The sequence below is a fragment of the Gadus chalcogrammus genome, chromosome 18, assembly GCF_026213295.1.
Source record: "Gadus chalcogrammus isolate NIFS_2021 chromosome 18, NIFS_Gcha_1.0, whole genome shotgun sequence".
In the NCBI taxonomy this organism is placed as follows: domain Eukaryota; kingdom Metazoa; phylum Chordata; class Actinopteri; order Gadiformes; family Gadidae; genus Gadus; species Gadus chalcogrammus.
In genome coordinates, this window is record NC_079429.1 from 10,871,586 (window position 1) to 10,889,942 (window position 18,357).

Consider the following 18,357-nt stretch of genomic DNA (forward strand, 5'->3'; position numbering starts at 1 on the left):
ACAATTAATAAAAAGTATCTCTTATTTTTATTGGAACTTTTAGGTAGGATTTCAACTCCCCCACTTCGCGTATAGGGCAGGCTGTGCAGAACTCTCTTCAGCACCTCGGACAGCGCGCAGAAGTGCAACACATCCGCTAAAGAGAAAATAACCTTAATGCTTTTATGAAGTTCTACATTGAATTGTGAGACTGAAACTTATAATTCAAACCAAACGCAGGGTGTGCAGTTGACGGTGTAACAGCAGGTTGTGCGTCGCTATGCTTCGAATTATGAGCGCGAGGCGATGGGCGCGCAGAGCGCTACCAATCCTCCACAGACACGAGACCACTGACGCGTCGCGGCTGCTCGGACGCGTTCAACTGATCCGCCGGCCTCTAAGAACTGGATACAGACCGCTGGCTTTGGTTTTTATAGAGTTGCGTTTGGCTTGGATGTTACAAGGACACGTGCACTTCCACAAAGACTAAACTTAGTGAATGCACGCAATTGGGAGACGGTCAATGGAGAGTTTTCACAACGACAGCCAAGACCACCATCAGCACCAGCACCAACACCATCACCAAGTCGTCACCACAGAAACCGACCCCGAGGCAGACCGGGACGGAGCGGCGGGCGGCGGGGGGGTCGGCAGCGTCCGCGCGCTCACCGGCTGCGTCCTGTTCGTCCTGATCGTGTCCACGCTGCTGGGCAACACGCTTGTGTGCGCCGCCGTCATCAAGTTCCGTCACCTCCGCTCCAAAGTCACCAACTTCTTCGTGATCTCCCTGGCCGTGTCGGACCTGTTCGTGGCCGTGCTGGTGATGCCCTGGAAGGCGGTCTCCGAGGTGGCCGGCTGCTGGACCTTCGGCCGCTTCTGCGACACCTGGATCGCCTTTGACATCATGTGCTCCACGGCGTCCATCCTCAACCTGTGCATCATCAGCATGGACCGCTACTGGGCCATCTCCAGCCCGTTCCGCTACGAGCGCAAGATGACCCAGAGGTTCGCCTTCGTGATGATCGGCGTGGCGTGGACCCTCTCCGTACTCATCTCCTTCATCCCCGTGCAGCTCAACTGGCACAAGGCGGCGGTGGACAACGAGACCGCGGAGGACAACAACGCGGAGGACTGCAACGCGAGCCTCAACCGCACTTACGCCATCTCCTCCTCGTTGATTAGCTTCTACATCCCGGTGGTGATCATGGTGGGGACCTACACGCGCATTTTCCGGATCGCCCAGACCCAGATCCGGAGGATATCGTCGTTGGAGAGAGCGGCGGGCCACAGCGCGCAAAACAACAACCACGTGGAGAGTTCCCTCAAGACGTCGTTCAAGAAGGAGACCAAAGTTTTGAAGACCCTCTCCATCATCATGGGCGTGTTTGTGTTCTGCTGGCTGCCCTTTTTCGTGCTCAACTGCGTGGTGCCCTTCTGCGACCTCAACACCCTGGGCGACCCGCTGTGCGTCAGTGACACCACCTTCAACATCTTCGTGTGGTTCGGCTGGGCCAACTCTTCGCTCAACCCCGTTATCTACGCGTTCAACGCCGACTTCAGGAAGGCCTTCTCCACCATCCTGGGCTGCAACAAATACTGCTCGAGCTCCACGGTGGAGGCGGTGGATTTCAGCAACGAGCTGGTGTCCTATCACCACGACACCACCCTCCAGAAGGAGGCCACCCTGCCCGGCGGCGGTGGCGGTGGAGGAGGCGGCGGCGCGCAGAGGCTCCCGTGCATTGGCGCGCATGACGCGGAGGACTTGGAGGAGTGCTTCGATAAGGTATCGGACCCCTCACGGAACCGGGGACGTATGCTGCTGCCGGCCATCCTGCAGTTTGAGTGCGAAGCGGAGATTTCGTTGCACCTGATGCCGTTCAATTCCTCTGGACACGTGGAATGTTATGCCCTACCGGGTCAAACCCAGGACTAGTCCCGCAGGACGCCAGGATCAACCAGTCTCGGGTCTAATCGAGGACTTTAGTGGCCGGCTGCACTTGACTCTTTAATGCGGGGTTTTATTGGGAGCGCGAGGGAGATCCTGTAGATTGATGAGGGTGAGATACATTTTGAGTTTTTTTATTATAATGTTCGAGTATAGCAGAACATAAAATGGAAAACATTTTTTTGTTAATATCATAATAATGATAATAACAATCATTATTATTATTATTATTATTATTATTATTATTAGGTAATTTCTTGGAACTTTAATAGTTAATTAGGCCTACAACTAAATCTGACTTGTTGAATCATCGAATTCCATAGCAATATTCGTGCACAGTCAACAGAACGAAAATTCTTATTTTTTCAACTATTGCACCAACACGAATTCCACCACAGGGTCATATAGGTGAATACATTCTTCCTATATTCTCTTGGGAAGGTCGCGCCTCATGGTGTGCGCTTCCCTTCGTGAATATTTCTTGTCAGCAATGGACGATGTCAAACATACAAATATTTCTCCACCAAATGTAGGAAGTAGTGGAAAGTAAAGAAAGCTTTTAAAAATTGCCTAGAGCTCCAGTTTATTAAAACGCAAGGACTGTGATAGCACTTTGGTTCAGCCTATTGCATTAAGTTAGGTAGTATTGAGCAGGGACACATGCCTCGCATACTGATTGCCGGAGAGGGCGAGATACACAAACAAGAGAAGAGACATTTTTGGGCGAAGCATTCAAGATCTGACACGTCGCAATTACATTTTTGGCAAAAAAAGAAATCCTCAAAAGTGATTTGTCAATCCGTAACATTTAATAAATACATCCTTAATATCAAGACGATTGTTCAATATTATATAAATGTTGTATTTATTTTGTACATTAGCCCGGGCTAATGTAGGAAAATAATTATCTTTGATGTATTTTTTCTGTGGCTTGAGCAGTTGCCAGTGTTGAAGCTCTGCTGTACAGGAGTCTGCAGCCACACACAGTGTCTGTGCGTGTGTGAGCGTGTGTGTTTGAGCGAGTGTGTTTGAGCGTGTGAGCGTGTGTGTTTGAGCGAGTGTGTGTGAGCGTGTGTTAGCGTGTGCGCGAGCGTGTGTGTGTGAGCGAATGTGTGAGAGCGTGTGTGTGTGTGTGAGTGAGCGAGTGTGTGCGAGCGAGTGTGTGCATGCGTGCGTGCATGAGCGAGTGTGTGCGTGCGCGACTGCGTGTGAGCAAGTGAGTGTGTCAGCCACATGAAATGGCCCCACTGCCACCGGCGACGACTCCCCCTACCCCTCCACCGGCAGACACCGCCGCCCAGGGTCCGGTTCATTGACCAGGGTCCAGGTGGTGGGGGTCCCCCCGGAGAGCAGAGGCACCCTTTGAAATGCAACCGGTTGCCAGACAACCGGCCCACCGAGACAGGCTCAGGACCCGCCCCACAATGCCGGAGATATTGGTGCTGAAGCAAAAGGACGAAAACAAACCAGAAGACACAATGAAAGAAAGAAAGGAAAGGGAACAGAAACGGTTAATCTGGCCTCCGGATACAGACTCATCAGTTGGATTTAACAGAGCGGGAGGTGATAGCCCTCATCTCTCATAGCGCTTATGCGCACACTTTAGCATGCACATCAAGGTTGAAGGACTGACACCATTCCTAATGAAACCATCTGCCACCCCTCGGCCACACATAATTCAGCTCCTTCTTCTTGAGGTTGAGCCCTTTGTCAAATGCCAGCTGCGTCAGAACACGCCGGCCGATGACTGCTGTAGTAAAAAGTGTTGCGTATCCTCTATTCTTTCATTGTCAACGGGTTTATTCACACAGCCACCCCACAAGCAGGCAAGATCATGCATACGGAAAGACATTTACTTTCACATAAACAAGTGTGTGTGTGTGTGTGTGTGTGTGTGTGTGTGTGTGTGTGTGTGTGTGTGTGTGTGTGTGTGTGTGTGTGTGTATGTGTGTGTGTGTGTGTGTGTGTGTGTGTGTACGTCGTGCGTGCGTGCGTGCGTGCGTGTGTGTGTGTGTGTGTGTGTGGCAAGCAAACAAACACAGCTCTTCACTCACTGAACATGAATCCATAATACTGTGAAAGTCACACATGTGCACTTGCAGTAGCTACATCAGGCATGGCCAAGCAGCTGTGAGACCTGCTCTTTTTTACTTGCTTTGATACCGACCCAGGTTACCAAGCAGTGCTGGAGCAGACAATAGGCTGCAGTCATACATGCTGGCTGTTAAGGGGCCAGCTGAGCATATCAGTAGCCTCCGCCTGTTGTTTGAACACTGAGGAAGGTTTCCTGGCGGCAGTATGGCATGGAGGTCAGAAATAAGCCATAGAAAGACAGAGTTGCGTCAATAGAGATAGGTAGACGTGGCTTGTGTAGCTTCAGATATTGACACACACACATGCGCACACACATACACCTTTCTGTATTCATGATAATTATTGAATTATTGATAGTATTTGTGTTGCTTCAGCTTCTAGTCTTAGTCATCCAGACCGAGCCAAGGGCTCTGAATCCATCAACAACAGTAATGTGTGGCAAAGAAACTGTTCAATGTTTGCTGCACATTACTATTAGTGGATTCAGCCACCAACACCAAATGTGCAGCAAATATTGTGCAGCAAATATAACGTTCAATGGGGTGCCAAAGCTACCCATCATAGGTGTTGAAAGCTAGTGGGCAGTCTAGTTAATCTACGTAGGACCTCCACTTTGAAAGCATTCTACTGACAAGGAAATCATATCAAGATCCAAAGTGTAGGGCCTAATTCATCATCACTTCGAGACCATTTGGTCCTGCACTCACAGTGGGCAGCTGCAGTGCAGCGCCCGGGGAGCAGGAGGGGGTTACAGGTGCCTTTTCTGGAGGACACTACATCCACGGACAAAGACGTAGTGCACAACTACTACCCTACATCGACAATTTAGTGTAACGGTCATTCGAACTGGCCACCCTCCGGTTACCAGTTCATCTCCTTCACCAGTAGCCCACGGATGTGAATTGAGGTGAATTAAACAATGCATATAGGTCATGAGTACGCACAAAGATGTACCCCATTTATTTAATCTATGATAAACTGGTCCAGGAGTATACAGTGCGACAAAGGGGTTGTCGCACTGTAGTAGAGTAGAATAAGTAACTTACGAGACTAGACATGTAATGTCACATAAGCATGCTTTATCTTTACACCCACTCCCCATATTCAGATCAATACCTTATCTCTACCAAAAAAAGAATTCTAATCATTTAGCTTGGCAATGGAGAGGTTGGATCCAGAATCAATACTTCATCAATACCAATACACATTCCCTAAGCTTAGCAATGTAACCATCAGATCCAGAATCAATACTTCATCCAAACCAAAATATGAATATATATATTCACTCAGGTGTGCAATGTAGTGATCACTGAATAAATATTGCAATACTATGATAAAATGCCTCAACAGCACTCCCAAAGGACACTCCTCTCTGCAATCATTATTTAAAATCTGCCACATATTAGATAATGGTTGGGATTTCCCCCCAGCCCAGTTCTGCTGGAAACTCACATTAACTATGTTTTGCATCCAATTAGGCAGAGACTGAAATCTATTGAATTCAAGATGCCTAATTAGGTTAGGCTTACTGTGGGTTCGAAGATGGCTGGTATAGGCAGTATCGCCTAGCCCTCAAGGAGATCTCCTGCATGGCAAACCTGTAACATGTATAAGAAACGCTTGTAAAGCGGTTCCCAACATCCTGTGTCCAAGTCATAGAGGAGCCCAGAAAAGACGGGTGAGGTTTAGCAGTGACCATTGTTAACATATGCCATCTTTTCCTAGTCAAGTTTTGGACCTCAATACAACTCAAAGACTGCAATATGACATTACCGAGTCTTGAGATTGACGAAATAGACTGTTGTAGCCATACGGTCTAGTTTTAAACCAGCCAAATTGAATTCAATACCTCCATGGATTATATTGATCAATATCTTCCAGCCTATATTTATTAGACAGTCTTCACAAATGTAGACCATCAGCAATCATAAAAAACGTTGTGACAACTGGAGGTAGATTAGGAAGAATCTCTTGAGGTAAAAAGTATTTTATTGGCATGGCCGGAATGGTGAAGATGCCACACCTATAGGGTTAGATTTTCACCCAACGTGATTCAGTGAAATCGAATGTCTTTCTGAAAATGCCAAGAGGTTATGCTGCAGACCTCGAATGCAGTTCCCTGACAAATTCATTTTACCCCCTATAGAATGATCCGTTTAACTCGTCTCTATTTATGGATCCACAGCCATGTGTCACTTTCTGATCTCCTGACCGACCTTCCTGGTCATTTGATCAGAGAACAGAGTTATGGTCCCAAGAGTATGTTCGGAACCAGACCTTATTTCATAATTTAAATTCTATGAAAAATACAAGTCAACTCCGGCTCATTGTAATCATACAATTAACCAGTTTACATCTAGTATAGGGAGGTGCCCAGAAAAGCCACAGGTGGCGTGCATCAATTAACATTTTAATTATAGTTTGATAGGTACAGCTCAACCAACAAAACGTTTTAGACCTCAACCCAAACTACTGGAACACTACATTAATGCCAGTCTTGAAAAAGAGGCAGAATTTCATAAAAGGTCAATGATAGCCATAGGGTAATGTGCCCAGACAACTAAATTTGTGGAACCCTCCCTACTTTCCAACCGATATTTGCTAGCAACACTTTGTCATACATTGACCATCAGCGAACGTAAAACCATGGTGAACCACATGGGGGGCGGGGGGTCCTCGAACAGTAGCAAACAGAACAAAAGATTACCACAGGTATTCCTTAAAGGAATACCTGTGATATACGGTATATATCACATATACCGAGATATAGCAGGGAACTACAAAGTATATACTAGTGACCATAAGGGCACAATGACGAGTCCTGCATGGTAGAGTTACGACCTCAAACTTTGTGTTGAATGACTTTATTGAAAACCCGGCAAGAAATGTTTGTAGGACGTTTCCAAGGGAAATGTTCAGAGTTCACCTAGAAGCGATGAAGAAAAGTTTAAGCATTGAAGGGTCAACATGTTGAATCTTTTGATTGAACTACTTACATTACATGATCACTTGATAGAGCTTGGCATCTGGTAGTTGTCCCAGTCTTCAGGATAAACCCCATATGGCTCAGGACCTTGGTTGAGGGAGTATTGGTCTGAGGTGGCACTCAGTCTGGACCGTTGGTAGCCACTCCCGATCTGGATAATGAAGCTGGGTGAATAAGGCTCACTGACGCCTGATGGAAGCTCCTGCATGTCAGAGTGTTCAGAACCGTCCCCCAAAGGCTCAATGACTCCTTGTTGAAGCTCCTGCATGTCAGAGCCTTCAGAACCGTCAGCCAAAGGCTCAATGACTCCTTGTTGAAGCTCCTGCATGTCAAAGACTTCAGAACCATCACCCAAAGGCTCAATGACTCCTTGTTGAAGCTCCTGCATGTCAGAGACTTCAGACCCGTCACCCTGCTGGTAGAAGGCTGCCATCGCAGAGTCATATTCATTGCTCGGTGAATAGCCTTCCATGTTCCAGGCGGTCAGGTAGTTCGATTGGTCTTTTGCCTCAAGCTCAGGAACCTCCCAAACACCTGCTCCACCAGAGCCCTGTTTGGACATGGAGGAAGAGGAGGAAGCTTGGCTAAGAGCATGGCACCTCTTCTGTTCCCTGGGCTCACTGACGCCTTGTTGAGGCTCCTGCAGGTCAGAGACTTCAAACTGAGGCAGAAGAGCTTCAAAGCCGTCACCCTGCTGGTAGAAGGCGGACACCTCAGAGTCAACTTCATTGCTCGGTGAATAGGCTTGTCTGGTCCAGTCGGAGAGTTCTTGAGAGGTCCCTGAGCTCAGTTGATGAGCACCGGCTACAACTGCAGACACTCCCTTTCCCTGTGGTGCCTCTTGGTTGGGCGCACCTGCTCCACCGGAGCCCTGTTGCAAGGGATTTAATGGCAGTATGGAGCCTTCTTTGGACATCGAGACCGAGGGGGAGGCTTTGGCGGGAGACGTCTTGAGGGCCCTGGGCTCAATGAGATGTCCCTCGTTTTCTGGCACATCTTCGCTGGGACCACCAGAAGAAGCTCTCTGGTCCACCAACCCGGTCATGGACAGTTCCTGAGGTTTGGTGAAATATTCAAGGGGTTTATCAGGGTCCTGGAGCGTAAGATAATATGAAGGTATGGAGCCCTGCTTGTACATGCCAGAGGCCCAAAGGGACAAAGCTTGGTCAAGAGAACCAGATTTCCTGCTTGATGCTCCCGGCGCCCTGGGCTCTTCCAGATAGTCAAGGCTAGACGAGTCTTGGTTCAGTTCATCTTCCCTGGATGATGAGCCTGTGAATCCGAGGGACAGGTGCGAATTTGTTAAGATGACTTTGAAGTTGTAACTGAAATGCTACCATAAATAAAAACTTGGAAAAAAACTATTGTTCCTACTAGCCATTTTAATTAGAAAATGAAATGTTTGATCTTAATAGAAACAGTTCAATGGCAGCGTAATGGGTGTCGCAGGAGGAGAAATAGCTGTCATTGTCCAAGAATTGAACCTGCCAAGACAAAACATTTAGTAAAAACTAAGTGCAATTTGATGCTGCATTAAACAGATCTTGGGTCAAGAACCACCCACATGTTTCAACACAGATTCAACAGTGAATTCCATACCAATTATAGTTAATGGAGCAGAAGTCCCACTGCTAAACAGGAAAAGGCAAATCCAAAAAACCCTGAAACAGAAATTCAAACATATCCAGTTATGGCTTCAACAGATACTAACAACATTTAAAAATCTCATTGACAGCATAAACAGGGATTAGACACACCTTAAAAGGCTGACAAGGGCCATGGCAAAAAAAGATTGCAGCAGAATAACACAAGTACTAAATACAAACCCCCAGCTAGACAGTGGAGTGCTAGTCCTACTCTAGATTGTCCTTATATTGTTTTTAAAAAAAACACCTCGTTAATGCTTATTGAGGACAGCTGGTATATGAACAACCAGAAAGGGCCCTCCCTCGAATTAGAGTCTTACATGAACTCAATATATGTTTTGCATCCAAATAGGCAGACACTGAAATTTATCTAAGATTTAATTTTAAGATGCCAAATTAGGTTATGCCGGTTGTGGTTGGATGATGGCTGGTTTAGGCAGCCTCACCTGGCCGCAAGGGTGATCCCCTGCATGGCACACCAGTGTCATGTAGCATTGTCCTACGAATTCTACAATAAAGTGGTTTAAAACTTAATCATGATGGAGGAGCCCAGAAGAGCAGACTAGGTGGCCATTGTTGAGCCTCATTTACATGAATGGGGCAAGGAAGGCTCTGCGTTAGCGCGTCCATTGTTTTCTTTTGGGCAGAGCTCTTGGCCAACTATGCGGTGCACTACCTTTGGCGTAGTGCACCATGCAAAATTGGCAGAGATGTATGCTAGCACAGAGCTTCTTTTGCGCCCAAAATTCAAATTATTCCAAATGTAACTATTTTTGCACACAATGAGATATCAGCTGTATGTGACAGAGCAAGATGACCGAATGGATGAAAATCAAGTACTCTGTCTGAGTTGCTGAACCACAACCCTAAAAATATATCAAATTACAAAAACAATTACGAACAGTGAACTCTGAGCGGGGCCGGTTTGTGAATAGGGATATCAATTATGATGTAGCTAAATGAAAGATAGCTATATGTCACTATGGGGTTGCTACGCCAGGCAGTCAGCCTAGAAAATTAGCTTGGAAAAAACATTGAAGCTCTGCAAAAATATATACATTTGTTATTTCATCTTCATAAACCCCTACTGATGAAGTGTACCTGCATTGCTGAATGGGGCTGAAAGCACCATCCTTTAGTTTTTGCCATGATCATGTAGGCTCAAATGGGCTTTACTTTTTTCCAGGTCAGATGACTTTTACCAGCTAAGTATTGGACACAATTCAAAAGACTACACATTAACAGCTCTTGAGAATGTAGCAAACAAATGAAAAGGAAATGGGGTTCAGAAAACCTTTGAGGATTTCAGCCTACATGGATTAACTGCAGAGTCTCCATCCTAGAATTCTAAGCAAGTCTTAATTGGCATGGAGGTGGTTCAAGCAGCATTCCTTGAAGCCAAGTCAAATTAAACCATCTGGGCAGAATTGTAAATTAGCCACGATTGAAGGGTCCGAATCACCCACATCCTTGAGTCTGCAGCGTGATGCCACGCCTTTAGGGTCCAATATATCTCAGAAGCATACAACTTTATATGGCGTCGTCTTGTCCACTCTTTTTAAGCATAACCTGTCAGAACCGGTGTTCGTACTACAAATTGAGGCACCAATAAAGGCTTAAATATCCTACGATTATTAAATGTCACTCATGAAAGATGAGTGTCAGAGTTAACAGTAGCAATCAGAACATAAGATGACTACAGGTATTCCTTAAGGTTGATAGAAGGGTGTAGTGACTGCAAGTGCACAATAATGAGTACTGCATGGATGAGTTACATCTCACTTTATGTGTTGAACAATATTGAAAACGGGCAAGACATTTTTGCAGCACGTTGCAGAGGGAAAGGTTTTCCGCCCACCTAGAAGAGATTGAGAAATTATTAAGCAATGAAGGGTCAAAAAGTTGAATCTTTGGATTGTACAACTTACATTTCAAAATCTGATCCTCGGTAGAGCTTGACATCTAGAAGTGTTCAGGATTAATACCATATTCCTGAAAACCTTTGATGAGGGAGTATTCGTCTGCGGTGCCACTCAGTCTGGACCGTTTGTATTCACTGCTGGTCTGGACAATGAAACTTGGTGAATAAGGCTCACTAACTTCTTGTGGAAGTCGCATGTCAGAGCCTTCAGACCCGTCAGCCTGCTGGTAAACAGCTGCCATCTCAGACTCTCCTCCCATGTTCCAGCCGGTCTGGTCCTGAGATTGAGTGTTTCCTCCGCTTGAAGCAAAAGACCAATCTCCAACTTTAGATACTCCCTTTCCTTGTGGTGCATCTGCCTCACTGGATGACTGTTGGGACATGGAGGCCGAGGAGGAAGCTTGGGCGAGAGCAGACATCTTGTTTGCCCTTGGCTCAATGAGGTATCCAAGGTTGGACCAGTATTGGTCCAGAGCATCGTCACCAGATGATGGATAGCCTGTGGAGCCAAGAGACTGTTGGGACTTGTAGAAAGAGGCAATTTTGTGTTCTCAGTAGCATAAACCATGCAAGTTTGAGTCATCCAGGTACCCGTACAAGAATCAAACTACTCATCACCTAGTACCATAAAAAGAAAATGTAGCCTCTACCGGGTTCCGGGGTTTTAAAAAAAGGTTCAGTGAAATACATACCATATCTTGCAAGTGGAACCCCCATCCCACTGCTAATCAAGAAGATGCTAATCAAGTAAACACTGTAACAGACACAGGGTTTTTGTCAAAACTTTCCAAAAACAAAAAGACACTTCCTATTATCATACCAATTATCAACTATTCTTAAACATACCTTAAAGAGGAGACAACTGCCATGGTAGACGATATTTACAACAGCTTAACACAAGCTGTAACTATGACCGACCAGCTTACAGACAGGAGAGACCTGGTACTATGCTTGCTTTGCTAGATTGTCTTTATATTGGTTTTGAAAAACACCTCATTAATGCTTATGGCGGACAGCTGGTATCTGCACAATCAAAAAACACCTTCCACCAATGAGGGCTTGACAGGAAGTCCCAAGATGTTTTGCATTTAAATATGTAGACACTGAAAAAATATCGACATCAGCTGTCATTTTAAAGATATTCATTATAAAGCTTGATAAATAGGTTATCTTTTAAATTCAAGCAACTTGAATCATTGAAATCAGATACATTAACATTCTCAAGAGCACCAAGAGGTTATGCTGCGGATGTTGGGGATCGAACCCAGTTCCCTGACCACTTCACTATCTTTTCCTATTTTTTTTCTATCCCATCAGTATTGATCATGTTTCTTATGGATCTACAGCCATGTGACACTTTGTGATCCCTTGCCCGTCAAGGTCCTTAGAAGCCATTCACAACCCAGCCACGGGAGCCCTACTGTGATCAGATGACACTGCCTCAACCGAGAAAGTACTTTTTTCCAGGACAGATGACTTTTACCAGCCAAGTATTGGACCTCAACACAATTCAAAAGACTACAGAATTAACGGCTCTTGAGAATGTAGCAAACAAATGAAAAGGAAATGGGGTTCAGAAAACCTTTGAGGATTTCGGCCTACATGGATTAACTGCAGAGTCTCCATCCTAGAATTCTAAGCAAGTCATCATGATCAAAAAAAAAAAATTGGCATGGAGGTGGTTCAAGCAGCATACCTTGAAGCCAAGTCAAATTAAACCATCTGGGCAGAATTGTAAATTAGCCACGATTGAAGGGTCCGAATCACCCACGTCCTTGAGTCTGCAGCGTGATGATGCCACGCCTTTAGGGTCCAATATATCTCAGAAGCATACAACTTTATATGGCGTCGTCTTGTCCACTCTTTTTAAGCATAACCTGTCAGAACCGGTGTTCGTACTACAAATTGAGGCACCAATAAAGGCTTAAATATCCTACGATTATTAAATGTCACTCATGAAAGATGAGTGTCAGAGTTAACAGTAGCAATCAGAACATAAGATGACTACAGGTATTCCTTAAGGTTGATAGAAGGGTGTAGTGACTGCAAGTGCACAATAATGAGTACTTCATGGATGAGTTACATCTCACTTTATGTGTTGAACAATATTGAAAACAGGCAAGACATTTTTGCAGGACGTTGCATAGGGAAAGGTTTTCCGCCCACCTAGAAGAGATTGAGAAATGATTAAGCAATGAAGGGTCAAAAAGTTGAATCTTTGGATCGTACAACTTACATTTCAAAATCTGATCCTTGGTAGAGCTTGACATCTAGAAGTGTTCAGGATTAATACCATATTCCTGAAAACCTTTGATGAGGGAGTATTCGTCTGCGGTGCCACTCAGTCTGGACCGTTTGTATCCACTGCTGGTCTGGACAATGAAACTTGGTGAATAAGGCTCACTAACTTCTTGTGGAAGTCGCATGTCAGAGCCTTCAGCCTGCTGGTAAACAGCTGCCATCTCAGACTCTCCTCCCATGTTCCAGCCGGTCTGGTCCTGAGATTGAGTGTTTCCTCCGCTTGAAGCAAAAGACCAATCTCCAACTTTAGATACTCCCTTTCCTTGTGGTGCATCTGCCTCACTGGATCCCTGTTGGGACATGGAGGCCGAGGAGGAAGCTTGGGCGAGAGCAGACATCTTGTTTGCCCTTGGCTCAATGAGGTATCCAAGGTTGGACCAGTATTGGTCCAGAGCATCGTCACCAGATGATGGATAGCCTGTGGAGCCAAGAGACTGTTGGGACTTGTGGAAAGAGGCAATTTTGAGTTCTCAGTAGCATAAACCATGCAAGTTTGAGTCATCCAGGTACCCGTACAAGAATCAAACTACTCATCACCTAGTACCATAAAAAGAAAATGTAGCCGCTTCCGGGTTCCGGGGTTTTAAAAAAAGGTTCAGTGAAATACATACCATATCTTGCAAGTGGAACCCCCATCCCACTGCTAATCAAGAAGATGCTAATCAAGTAAACACTGTAACAGACACAGGGTTTTTGTCAAAACTTTTCAAAAACAAAAAGACACTTCCTATTATCATACCAATTATCAACTATTCTTAAACATACCTTAAAGAGGAGACAACTGCCATGGTAGACGATATTTACAACAGCTTAACACAAGCTGTAACTATGACCGACCAGCTTACAGACAGGAGAGACCTGGTACTATGCTTGCTTTGCTAGATTGTCTTTATATTGGTTTTGAAAAACACCTCATTAATGCTTATGGAGGACAGCTGGTATCTGCACAATCAAAAAACACCTTCCACCAATGAGGGCTTGACAGGAAGTCCCAAGATGTTTTGCATTTAAATATGTAGACACTGAAAAAATATCGACATCAGCTGTCATTTTAAAGATATTCATTATAAAGCTTGATAAATAGGTTATCTTTCAAATTCAAGCAACTTGAATCATTGAAATCAGATACATTAACATTCTCAAGAGCACCAAGAGGTTATGCTGCGGATGTTGGGGATCGAACCCAGTTCCCTGACCACTTCACTATCTTTTCCTATTTTTTTTCTATCCCATCAGTATTGATCATCTGTTTCTTATGGATCTACAGCCATGTGACACTTTGTGATCCCTTGCCCGTCAAGGTCCTTAGAAGCCATTCACAACCCAGCCACGGGAGCCCTATGGTGATCGGATGACACTGCCTCAACCGAGAAAGTACTTTTTTCCAGGACAGATGACTTTTACCAGCTAAGTATTGGACCTCAACACAATTCAAAAGACTACACAGCATTAACGGCTCTTGAGAATGTAGCAAACAAATGAAAAGGAAATGGGGTTCAGAAAACCTTTGAGGATTTCGGCCTACATGGATTAACTGCAGAGTCTCCATCCTAGAATTCTAAGCAAGTCATCATGATCAAAAAAAAAAAAATTGGCATGGAGGTGGTTCAAGCAGCATACCTTGAAGCCAAGTCAAATTAAACCATCTGGGCAGAATTGTAAATTAGCCACGATTGAAGGGTCCGAATCACCCACGTCCTTGAGTCTGCAGCGTGATGATGCCACGCCTTTAGGGTCCAATATATCTCAGAAGCATACAACTTTATATGGCGTCGTCTTGTCCACTCTTTTTAAGCATAACCTGTCAGAACTGGTGTTCGTACTACAAATTGAGGCACCAATACAGGCTTAAATATCCTACGATTATTAAATGATGTCACTCATGCAAGATGATTGTCAGAGTTAACAGTAGCAATCAGAACATAAGATGACTACAGGTATTCCTTAAGGTTGATAGAAGGGTGTAGTGACTGCAAGTGCACAATAATGAGTACTTCATGGATGAGTTACATCTCACTTTATGTGTTGAATAATATTGAAAACAGGCAAGACATTTTTGCAGGATGTTGCATAGGGAAAGGTTTTCCGCCCACCTAGAAGAGATTGAGAAATGATTAAGCAATGAAGGGTCAAAAAGTTGAATCTTTGGATCGTACAACTTACATTTCAAAATCTGATCCTTGGTAGAGCTTGACATCTAGAAGTGTTTAGGATTAATACCATATTCCTGAAAACCTTTGATGAGGGAGTATTCGTCTGCGGTGCCACTCAGTCTGGACCGTTTGTATCCACTGCTGGTCTGGACAATGAAACTTGGTGAATAAGGCTCACTAACTTCTTGTGGAAGTCGCATGTCAGAGCCTTCAGACCCGTCAGCCTGCTGGTAAACAGCTGCCATCTCAGACTCTCCTCCCATGTTCCAGCCGGTCTGGTCCTGAGATTGAGTGTTTCCTCCGCTTGAAGCAAAAGACCAATCTCCAACTTTAGATACTCCCTTTCCTTGTGGTGCATCTGCCTCACTGGATCCCTGTTGGGACAGGGAGGCCGAGTAGGAAGCTTGGGCGAGAGCAGACATCTTGTTTGCCCTTGGCTCAATGAGGTATCCAAGGTTGGACCAGTATTGGTCCAGAGCATCGTCACCAGATGATGGATAGCCTGTGGAGCCAAGAGACTGTTGGGACTTGTGGAAAGAGGCAATTTTGAGTTCTCAGTAGCATAAACCATGCAAGTTTGAGTCATCCAGGTACCCGTACAAGAATCAAACTACTCATCACCTAGTACCATAAAAAGAAAATGTAGCCGCTACCGGGTTCCGGGGTTTTAAAAAAAGGTTCAGTGAAATACATACCATATCTTGCAAGTGGAACCCCCATCCCACTGCTAATCAAGAAGATGCTAATCAAGTAAACACTGTAACAGACACAGGGTTTTTGTCAAAACTTTTCAAAAACAAAAAGACACTTCCTAATATCATACCAATTATCAACTATGCTTAAACATACCTTAAAGAGGAGACAACTGCCATGGTAGACGATATTTACAACAGCTTAACACAAGATGTAACTATGCCCGACCAGCTTACAGACAGGAGAGACCTGGTACTATGCTTGCTTTGCTAGATTGTCTTTATATTGGAAAAACACCTCATTAATGCTTATGGAGGACAGCTGGTATCTGCACAATCAAAAAACACCTTCCACCAATGAGGGCTTGACAGGAATTCCCAAGATGTTTTGCATTTAAATATGTAGACACTGAAAAAATATCGACATCAGCTGTCATTTTAAAGATATTCATTATAAAGTTTGATAAATAGGTTATCTTTCAAATTCAAGCAACTTGAATCATTGAAATCAGATACATTTCAACATTCTCAAGAGCACCAAGAGGTTATGCTGCGGATGTTGGGGATCGAACCCAGTTCCCTGACCACTTCACTATCTTTTCCTATCTTTTTTTTTCTATCCCATCAGTATTGATCATCTGTTTCTTATGGATCTACAGCCATGTGACACTTTGTGATCCCTTGCCCGTCAAGGTCCTTAGAAGCCATTCACAACCCAGCCACGGGAGCCCTACTGTGATCGGATGACACTGCCTCAACCGAGGGATGCATTGTTTGGTTGTTTGTTTGATGGTTATGATCGTAATGGGGACAATGTTGAAAAAGCAGGTAAACCCCAGTAGCACAAATCAAACGAGAGCAGTAGCTGTGGGAATTGATACGACAATGTGATTTACTCGTTTGCATTTCTCTCCTTTCCGGCAGTAGTCAGGAAGTTGAGACTTCAGACGTGGTTATAATGACACAGATAACCTTTTAGTGAATATTCTGTCCCACCTATTTCCATTAGCTTCTCTCGTCTATCTTCCCCTTTCTCTCGCTTATAGTCACTCATAGAGACGCAAACGCCCTCTCTTCCTCTTCATCTGTGTGTTTGTGAGACTCTCAGTGTTTGTCTCAGCCTCAGCATGTTGCACAAACATTAAAATCTAAAATCGGAGAAAGAAAGAAAGAAAGTGGTACAAAAGTGGGCCAATGTTAACTGCAAAATCAACAGTAACCCTACCACATACCAAATGACCTATATAGGCCTATGCAATACATATGCAAAGCTTAAGCCTACATACGACAGTCTCTTTTGACAGTGTAACGCAGATTCAGTGTTTCTCCTTTTAAAAGCCTGATGGACCCCTGGCGAGGGGAGGGGCCCTCTGACAATCCTTCATGTCCCTGCTCAGAAACCAGAGGCAAAGCTGGTCTCAGTGGGGAGAGACTTGATGGTCTGGTACCAGACTTGTATACCACAAGCACTTCCTGAAGTCTACCTGCTGACGGCGCTTACCTGCTGCCTGCCTCTGGAGGAACCAACCTCGCAGAGCAGACGGTCTCACGATACAGAGTGCGACTATGAAGTTGAATATATAAGCCTGCACTGGAGTCATTTTAAGTAGCCTGATTATTATATAATCTAGTAATATTTTTGCAGCATTTTACAGCATTCCCTATGTGTACAAGTAACAGCAGAGGGAGAGATAATGGGTGATTGGGTGGCCAGGATAGACAAGGTAGGAGGACTAGAGAAGGGAATGGAATGGTGGATCACAAAGCAGACCCAAAAACGTTACCAAAAATATCTTAAAGGGTTAAAGGGGGACGAGTGAAACATAATGAGCATTTTGAAAGGGTTTCCAGAAAAATGGAAAGTGGCCTATAGGAAGAGAATACTGAGAGACAATGGGAGGGGATAGAAAAAAGAGGAGAGGGCAGAGAGGAAAAAGAGACACACTCACTGCAGCTAAAAGCTTTGTGGGGCCCTTGTCATGCAAACGATTTTCTGATTCCCTTGACAACATTCCCTTCCTTTTATCCTCAATGGGCCGAGCACACTTGAACATCTATAAACGTATGTGAATGAAGTTATGTAGGCACCTATGTGCTGTCATTGACTAAACCTTAATCATAAAATGTAAAAGATATGGGTTAACTGGTTTAACCTGTATGTCAATTATGTTAAAAACGAGGCTTCGATTTAGAGGGGTCATACACGGAGCGATTTCTGACCGTTCCCTGGTAAAGAGGTCTAATTGCTCCATAATTGCATCCACTCAAGACACAAAAAGGTTTGAGCATGAAGTGGTTTAGCACAAAACCAATCCCACCATAGTGCCTCCCGGTAGAACAGTCAAGCATATCAGACGCAGATTCAACCCACACCGTGGCTTATTTAAAAGGTTTAGACGTGGAAAAAAAAGAAAAAAACCTTCTCAACCCTTATATTGACAGACGCGATGTGATGCAGTAGAAAACACCATGTAGGTTCAAGCTCCTTTTCTTTTGAGAGGAATGGTAACAACATTTTGCCATCCTTCTGGTCTCAAAAAAACGTATGCATGAAGAAAAGGCCTGGATGTTGATCTCGGCATGTAGCTCAGGAGTAGAGCGGGTTGGCAGTGTCAAGGTGTCCCTGAGCAAGAAACCTTA

At 44.7% G+C, this 18,357-nt stretch overlaps 2 protein-coding genes and 3 long non-coding RNA genes across 6 annotated transcripts; 1 reads left to right on the forward strand and 4 right to left on the reverse strand.

Annotated features, from left to right (window-relative positions):
- Window positions 1-598: 598 nt before the first annotated feature.
- drd6b (dopamine receptor D6b) lies at window positions 599-1,912 on the forward strand. Its single transcript, XM_056577483.1, has one exon. The coding sequence runs from the start codon at window positions 803-805 to the stop codon at window positions 1,910-1,912; it is 1,110 nt and encodes a 369-aa protein (XP_056433458.1). The 5' UTR covers window positions 599-802.
- Window positions 1,913-6,834: 4,922 nt separating this feature from the next.
- LOC130371509 (uncharacterized) lies at window positions 6,835-8,875 on the reverse strand. 2 transcript variants are annotated; one of them, XM_056577307.1, is made up of 5 exons: window positions 8,762-8,868; window positions 8,604-8,665; window positions 8,383-8,488; window positions 7,015-8,276; window positions 6,835-6,944 (listed from the first exon to the last, which is right to left on the reverse strand). In XM_056577307.1, the coding sequence occupies exon 4, from the start codon at window positions 8,140-8,142 to the stop codon at window positions 7,024-7,026; it is 1,119 nt and encodes a 372-aa protein (XP_056433282.1). In that variant the 5' UTR covers window positions 8,143-8,276; window positions 8,383-8,488; window positions 8,604-8,665; window positions 8,762-8,868; the 3' UTR covers window positions 6,835-6,944; window positions 7,015-7,023. The 2 variants fall into 2 exon arrangements, with proteins under 2 accessions (XP_056433282.1, XP_056433281.1); XM_056577306.1 differs by lacking the exon at window positions 8,383-8,488 and having other exon boundaries at window positions 8,762-8,875.
- Window positions 8,876-10,417: 1,542 nt separating this feature from the next.
- LOC130371946 (uncharacterized) lies at window positions 10,418-11,529 on the reverse strand. Its single transcript, XR_008893249.1, has 4 exons — window positions 11,418-11,529; window positions 11,264-11,325; window positions 10,579-11,070; window positions 10,418-10,508 (listed from the first exon to the last, which is right to left on the reverse strand). It is a non-coding gene; the product is annotated as an uncharacterized LOC130371946 (long non-coding RNA).
- A 1,098-nt stretch (window positions 11,530-12,627) lies between these two features.
- Window positions 12,628-13,831, reverse strand: LOC130371947 (uncharacterized). Its single transcript, XR_008893250.1, has 4 exons — window positions 13,638-13,831; window positions 13,484-13,545; window positions 12,808-13,290; window positions 12,628-12,737 (listed from the first exon to the last, which is right to left on the reverse strand). It is a non-coding gene; the product is annotated as an uncharacterized LOC130371947 (long non-coding RNA).
- An 888-nt stretch (window positions 13,832-14,719) lies between these two features.
- LOC130371948 (uncharacterized) lies at window positions 14,720-15,983 on the reverse strand. The gene is made up of 4 exons (XR_008893251.1): window positions 15,875-15,983; window positions 15,721-15,782; window positions 15,036-15,527; window positions 14,720-14,965 (listed from the first exon to the last, which is right to left on the reverse strand). It is a non-coding gene; the product is annotated as an uncharacterized LOC130371948 (long non-coding RNA).
- Between the last annotated feature and the right edge of the window lie 2,374 nt (window positions 15,984-18,357).

Bases quoted from the DNA above. Each gene is read 5' to 3' on its own strand.
- drd6b (XM_056577483.1), top strand. From the start codon at position 803: ATGCCCTGGAAGGCGGTCTCCGAGGTGGCCGGCTGCTGGACCTTCGGC.
- LOC130371509 (XM_056577306.1), bottom strand. From the start codon at position 8,784: ATGGCCCTTGTCAGCCTTTTAAG. The intron at 8,666-8,761 runs GTGTGTCTAATC...TTTCTGTTTCAG, and splicing joins GCCCTTGTCAGCCTTTTAAG to GGTTTTTTGGATTTGCCTTT. The intron at 8,277-8,603 runs GTATGGAATTCA...TCGGATTCACAG, and splicing joins TGCTCCATTAACTATAATTG to GCTCATCATCCAGGGAAGAT.